Here is an 8,009-nt window from a genome sequence, read left to right as displayed (position 1 = left end):
TATATATGTATATATATGTATGTATATATATATGTATATATATATGTATATATATATGTATGTATATATATGTATATATATATGTATATATATGTATGTATATATATACATGTATATGTATGTATATATACATGTATATATATATTTATATATATATATATATATATATATGTATATATGTATATATATATATATATATATATATATATATATATATATATATATATATGTACATATATCAAAATTTATTGTTCGACTGAGTACTCCAAAAAACACTTTAGAATTTATTTGTAAATTGTTTTTTGGAGTATTTAACAATAAATTTTGATTGTAAATTTCAACTTACAGTTTTAATTTTATTTCTATTATAATAAGTTCTACTCTCTATAGCGTAACAAGCTTTTTTATTTGGTTGGAATTAAATTATCTATATATAAATACTGGTATTTATATTAGCGAGTGGTACCCGGCGTTGCCCGGGTGTTTGGACGTGCGAGGGGGCTAAAAAATAAGTAAGTATGAGGATTGAACCCGAACCCTTGAGGCAAAGTTGTAAATTAAAGTGTGAAAAAAAAAAAAAAAAACATGCGACGTTAACCATTGCCCCACCGCGTGATGCTAACGGAAACACGTTTGCATTTATTTAATTACTTGAATTTGGCAGGTGCCCGTTTTAATGAGTTAATGAGGTCAAGTTTGACTGCGGGATTTTCATTTTCCCAAGATTTTATAGGAAAAAGACTAACCCACATGCGGCGAGCGACAAATGTTGAATATTTATCTTCCCGAAATCGAGCAAATTAAATAGACAGGCGAGCTTCTTTGTTAACTGTGAGATATTACGATTTATATGTGATATAAAAAGTTTGTAAAAGTTGTGAAGCGAGCGACCACTTCTCTGGAAAAAGCCTTTTGTAGACATACAGAAAAAGCGAACACACATACATACATACATTTTTGCTTTTATATTTATAGATTGAAATTTACCATTGCGTATATCAAAACACTACATCCTTTTGATTTCATTACTTATACAATACAGTATTATTGTTTATCATTTTAATACATTGTCTGCACACATTTCAAATACATACTTTTATTAAACATGCAGTATTGCATGTTTACTTCTCTTTTTTATTTTTTTATACTGTAAAAAGATTTTAAGATTGTCAGTCTAATCTTTTTTTTTGTTCGTTTTCATCATTTCTTTAGGCTCCGGAATTGTTTACCACAGAACATGCTTGGCATGCCCTGAAAGTTGCTGGCAATGTGCTGCAAGGACCCCTGGGCATGAAGACATTGGATCCCACGTAAGTAACAGCAAGCTGCTCATTTGCTGCATATTTCTTGGCAGTGAAATGTCTTTGTATTTAATTGTTTATCTGACATGATTTATATGGGAAGATCGAGACTTTTAATGTTGTTTAATGAAAAAGTACATTACCTGTTATCAATGATAAATTATATCTAACACATTACATATTACAACAGAGTAGAATGCACAGGCGACTGGGGACCACTTCTGAATTTAACATTCCCATGAAACTCCAAAAGCGGAAGCTTCTCAAGGTGTGCATCAGGATAGAAGGAATTTTCTAATAATAATATTCTGTGCTATTTAGAATTGCACAAAAAAAAAAAACAATACAGAAAAATCTTCGATCACAGAACGAAAATGCCATATTCCAAAAAGCACGTAAATTAATAAATTAGCTTTTTTTTTAAACTAAGAAAATCAATTTTTATGAGGAAATTAGATGCAGCCAGCAACTGACATGTTTTAGAATTTCAAGAGCAATAACTCAATTCAACTACCGCCATTTTTTTTGTATTCAAAATAATTACAGAATTATAACTCCCTGAAAATCTTAAATTTTGATTTCCTTAGTTAAAAAAAATACTTTATCAATTTATATGATTTTTGGAATATGACGTCTTTGTTCCATGAAGGTTATGTACATCCTAAAGATGTTTCTGTATTTTTGTTATTTTAATTGTGTCATTCTAAATAAGTACCTAATATCGTTCAACATTGAACTGACAATAAATCCATCTCATTAACCCTTATTCTTAATGGCTTTTGGCCTTGATTAATGGTTACTTACTAATAACCATTTATTTGTGAATAGAAGAGAGAACTTGAATGCCTACTAGACACTGTCCTCAGGCGTTTAAAGTCTCTCTGTACAGGGGTTCGTGAGGACAAAATGGCATGCAGAGATTTCCCCCTACAAGTAAACCTTGATCAAATATTCAAAATGACATTGTATTCAGAGGCCAAATAAGATCCCCTCGATATTGCTACTCCACACTAGCTTATATGAGTGATGATGTCTCTAGTAAGAATATTAAGCTCCTTCAAGAAAATATATTAAAAGAAAGTGTGTTTCATGTTTAGTCATATATTGTTTGGGTCGTTATTACTTATTAATGACACCACACACAAAAAAAGAACTATTTCTTATATTTGTTTTTTTTTTCTTTCTTTCTTTACAGTGATTGGAATTACTGTGGATTCTATGATAATAACAACGATTCCAATGATCCTAAAGTTGCCAAAGGCTTTAACTATCACCAAGGACCTGTAAGTAACTATTTCTATCTCTTTCATCAATTCATATTAATACAAACTGAGTCTCTGTTTTAATCTCACATGCAGTTTATATTGTTGGATTATCAAAGTCAGACCCAGATAGCAATCCTTCTGACATATTGATACTTTATTCAGACTAGCCTGTTTAATATATATTTTCTTTCGGCTATATTATTGGCATTAATGTCTTTTATTTTGCTTCAGTTTTGTTCTGAAAAAAATTTTACCTGTAAGGGAGTAGTTAATGGCTGTGTGTCAAGTTCAAATTGAGTTCTGCAGAAACACTTTCATCAAACACACACTTGACCTTGTGTCTCACCTCCTAAACAGGGGATAAATAAAATAATTATTCCTGCTAAGAAAACTGTTAGAGTAGGGACATGTTTTCATCACTGTGTAACTCTATTGCGAGTATATTCAGCCATTTCAGAACTTAAAGCATCTGAATGTGAAACTTCTGGAAACGTTTGGTTGCTTTTATCCCTAACTCCCCCTCCCCCTCCTGCGGGGCTGAGCACCAAAGTTCCAGCAAAGACCATTGCCCTTGTTGCAATCAGTTATTGGTCAATGTAGGGAAACACTTCATACCAATTGTCACTATCTAGCTCCCCTACTCCCCGGGGAGCTGGTCCCCATTTCCCAATCACTCTCCACATTAAAAAAACGGCCTTGTGCCTAATTTGCTCAGTGGGGAAGCAAATAAATCCAATCCCTAAAGATATAAAAAATAAATTTTGAAAAGATTTCTTCGGAAAGAAGATAAATGATTCTCTTGTTTCTTGGGGTTTTTTTTATCAAACATTTTTTTTTTTTTTTTTTCAGGAATGGGTTTGGCCAATTGGCTTTTTCTTCCGAGCTAAACTATATTTTGCTAAACTGATGGAAAAAACCCATCACGGAATTTTGCAAACAACCATCAACGAAGTGAAAACTGCTTTGACTAGACACTATCAGCACATTGTCAATTCATCTTGGAAGTCTCTGCCTGAGCTGACCAATGAAAATGGAGCAGTAAGTATTTTCATAATTTATGGACATCCCTTATATGGTCATAATATCAGCAAAGCAGTTTTAATAGCAATTAACTCGTATAACGTTACGTAGCACGAAGAATCCATTTTCCATATTCGATGGCAGAATCGTTTTTGATTCCACTAAAAAAAAGCAGCAACTTTGATTTTTAAATAGGATTTGAATTTGAAAATTGTAACAAAAGATCTGAGGAAGATTAAATCTGAAGAGTATATGGAGACGTGTACAGAACAGGAAACTTTGATGGTGTGGCCATGTTGAAAAGAAAATGAATGAGAGTTGAGGTAGCATGAGGATTAGTTGATAAGAAAGGCCAAGAAAAATATGGAAGAATAAAAATGAAATTGAGAGAAAGGGGACCAGATAAAGACTTGGCACAGAGATAAGTTAGTTTGGAAATCAATATCTAAAAGTTGTTTAACATTAAACTGCTGCTGATGATGATGATGCACATTATTTAAATTTCTATAAAAATATAAACATAATTACTAATTTGCTTTATCAAAAAAATTTGTGGCAGGTCAGTCCCCAGCTCAGTTCAATATTTGAGTTCTAAGAAAAGTTGAATTGTGAATTACTTAGGACTTCTTCCCAATTGCAGATGACAGAATAAGAGTATTCTCCCACCCCCCCTCCGGGTTTAATAAAAGATTCCATTCGAAATTCCATGCAGATTTCTGAGTTTTGCAGAAAGATTTCCAAGTTTGACAAGATACACCTGAAGAAGGTCAGAGGTTAGATCAACCGAAATATTGTGCAATAACACTCAAGATTTGAACAGTAGTTTGAAGAATCAAAATAATACAATTTTTTTTTTAAATTCATCTTTTATTATTTATTTTTTAATTTATTATCTTTTTTAATTTCATTTGTTTTTTTTTATTCTTAATAACTTTATTATTTTATTTATTATTTATTTTTTAATTTATTATTATTATTTTTTTTAATTTCATTTGTTTTTTTTTATTCTTAATAACTTTATTATTTTATTTATTATTTATTTTTTAATTTATTATTATTATTTTTTTTAATTTCATTTGTTTTTTTATTCTTAATAACTTTATTATTTTATTTATTATTTATTTTTTAATTTATTATTATTATTATTTTTTTAATTTCATTTTTTTATTCTTAATAACTTTATTATTTTATTATTTATTTTTTAATTTATTATTTTTTTAATTTCATTTGTTTGTTTTTTTTTATTCTTAATAACATTATTATTTTATTTATTATTTATTTTTTAATTTCATTTGTTTTTTTTATTCTTAATAACTTTATTATTTTATTTATTATTTATTTTTTAATTTATTATTATTATTTTTTAATTTCATTTCTTTGTTTTTTTATTCTTAATAACTTTATTATTTTATTTATTAATTATTTATTTTTTAATTTATTATTATTTTTTTAATTTCATTTGTTTGTTTTTTTTATTCTTAATAACTTTATTATTTATTTATTATTTATTTTTTAATTTATTATTATTATTATTTTAATTTCATTTGTTTTTTTATTCTTAATAACTTTATTATTTATTTATTATTTATTTTTTAATTTATTATTATTATTTTTTTAATTTCATTTGTTTTTTTTTATTCTTAATAACTTTATTATTTTATTTATTATTTATTTTTTAATTTATTATTATTATTTTTTTAATTTCATTTGGGTTTTTTTTTATTCTTAATAACTTTATTATTTTATTTATTATTTATTTTTTCAGTATTGTCACCCAAGTTGTCAAGCCCAAGCTTGGAGTGTCAGCACCATCCTGGAGACACTTTATGACATGGAGAAACTCCTTTAAAATGCCTACAAAAGATCCTGCCACATTTAACATCTAATTATGGATATCTTTTTGACAGCATGATATGAGAAATATTGCTACATCTCTCTTGTCCCCATCGGTCCATTTTTAGATGTTGTGTGGATTGCCTCCTCCCTTTTTTTTTTCACATGAAAGTATTCCGGTTTCAACGAGGTCACAGAAATTGGACGATTTTAATTTTTTTTTTTTTTTTTTACATTCAAAATATTTTTATTGATATTATACTGCTATTGTCTACTAAAATTTTAACTCTAAAACAAAACGAAAACACATACACACACACTGAAAGAATATGAATGTTTTAGGTATTTGTTTGAATGGTCCATTCGAAAATAATAATAGAAGTGTCGATCCTGAGAATTATTCAATTAAGTTCCTAAAGAAAGTTTAAAGAAATGTCAAATACGTCAATCAAAATCTTAGTGATATAACACTGCATATCTAAACGAGAAAGTTTTAGTTTGTTTGTTTCTGTATGATCCGAGTGTTCTGATGGAAATGGGGACTCCTGTTTGCTGATTGTCTAGAAAGTAATGAGATTATTTTTTTCAAAAAAGACAAAAAATGGCTCGGCTCGGATGAGTCAAGTGAAGTACAAATAAACGAAAATTAAAAGGAAAAATTTCATATCAATCGATGATAGCTCAATTACGCAGCATGCATGAATTTGCTTCTTAAATAGAAGTGTTCAGATGCAAAAATGAGATAGGTCCAACCTGAGTTTGCTTCGAAGTACGATAATGAAAGGCTGCTCTCCCATGTTTATGTCAAAATTCGACCAAACAGTCTGTGAGGAGCATGCTCTCTCTCTCTTTTGTTCTCTCTCTGTTGAAACCACTAGGCATCTTTTTTTCTCTCTTTTTTCCCATCTTCTCCTTTATACTTGTGCGCCAAAACCACCAGGCCACTTTCAAGCACTGTGTACATTTCTTTGCAAGTACCACAAGCCTGTAAACAACAATTTCGATCGTACATTGCCTAGGGTGCTGTGCGCTACGTTGTTTCAGGTCTTGTGGTCGGGGTTTGACCTTCGTTTTGAAGATCTATCCTACCACCAATAGGCTAGCTCTGCTCCAGGGATAAAATGAGTTGGAATTCTTTTTTATTGTTTAAATTGATATAAAAAAAAAAAAAAACATTTTTTAATGACAACAACAAAAAAGTTTTTTCTCACATGTAGAATTTTGGCATCTTCCAAATTAATATATAGATATATTTTAAAAAGAACAAGAAAAAAAAAAATTTTTTTTTTCTTTTTGTTTTGTTTTAATCCATTGTATCTGCAGGCTGTGAGAAAAGTTTTGCAATAGTTATGCCCCTTATTTGATTTTGGTGAGGTTATGAAAGCTACAAACTACATTGGACCATGAGATGCTGAGCTCGCCTAGCGCTCTCTGAGAATTTCATCTATGGCTTGAGCACAACCTCAAAATCCATGGGTTTTTAGACCTACCTGACCTTGCATGTTCATCAATCGGAGCAAAATTTCTTGAACCATTTGGTTACTTAACTGTGATCAACCGTGCCTTCATCTTTCGCCCAACGCATACTTTTGGTTGTTTCTACAGCGTTATGGCCCAGTTAAAACTCTTAAAACGTAAGTTTTTCACCCTCGAATTAGACTACATTGCACATTCTTATGTCTATCAAAAAAAAAACACATGGATTGAAGCAATTCCCAATATGTCAGCACGCAATTTACTACTATACTACCAACCATAGTTGACATCTTCTAATGCTTGAACTACTTCGATCATATGATATACATGCCACAAACTAGCACCTATACTGCAAAACTTTTGGCTAAACTTTGTGTGTGTTTATATATATATCAGTATATATGCAGAAAACATTGCAAACCCTAATCTTGTCCAGCCACATCTGAAATCATTTTTAGATGAGGTTAAAGGGAGATAAATTTAATGGTCCATAGAGTATAGTCTGTTTTATGGTGTAAAGTTTTCTATTAAATATAGTAGTTGTACCCTTTTAAGACAACCCTTGCATACAATGCAAGGTGATACCAAATTGAGGACTGGCAACCATGCATTAAAATATCTGACTTAAGATCGGCATATAGTAGTCTAAATTACTACAAATATTTCTGTGGGTATTTATGTTTTTTAATAACACTTACATACTTAGTTTTACATTAATTAATTATACAAATATCTGCATAAAATTGGCTTTTACTTGGATCCATTATGATTGAATTTGTTTTGTAAATATGTTTCTGTCCTACAATAACAACACCAATTTTCTTAGGTTGAATATCTACATAAAAAAATGCAAATAATGTATGATAACTCTTATTAAAAGAATAAAAGTTATTTCCCTTGACTGATTTTCCATTTTTAAGTGTTTATTTAATGTCTCCATTTTAGCAAACTGCCGAACCAGATTAAATATTTTTAAATAAATTGTAGCAAAATATGTTAGTTAATTGCCAATAACATGATAAAACAATAACAAAGGAAAATTGGCTAGTCAAAGTTTGATTTGTCAGCATAATCTTAGTTATTACTACAACTCCTGTCAGAGTGATTATTGTTT

The 8,009-nt window shown here is 29.4% G+C and overlaps 1 protein-coding gene across 4 annotated transcripts in view; it reads left to right on the top strand.

The window, feature by feature from the left end:
* Positions 1–6,001, top strand: part of LOC145261146 (glycogen debranching enzyme-like) — a 178,827-nt gene extending 172,826 nt beyond the window's left edge. For all 4 annotated transcript variants that reach the window (XM_080119445.1, XM_080119444.1, XM_080119447.1 and 1 more), the window contains 4 exons: positions 1,213–1,310; positions 2,497–2,584; positions 3,416–3,604; positions 5,352–6,001. In XM_080119445.1, coding sequence (XP_079975571.1) covers positions 1,213–1,310; positions 2,497–2,584; positions 3,416–3,604; positions 5,352–5,435 — 459 coding nt within the window. In that variant the 3' untranslated portion in view covers positions 5,436–6,001. The remainder of the gene's footprint in view (positions 1–1,212; positions 1,311–2,496; positions 2,585–3,415; positions 3,605–5,351) is intronic.
* Positions 6,002–8,009: the final 2,008 nt, after the last annotated feature.

This window comes from Euprymna scolopes, chromosome 37 (genome assembly GCF_053919585.1).
Source record: "Euprymna scolopes isolate OS-2025 chromosome 37, ASM5391958v1, whole genome shotgun sequence".
NCBI lineage: Eukaryota > Metazoa > Mollusca > Cephalopoda > Sepiida > Sepiolidae > Euprymna > Euprymna scolopes.
This window is presented reverse-complemented; position numbering and strand designations above follow the sequence as displayed.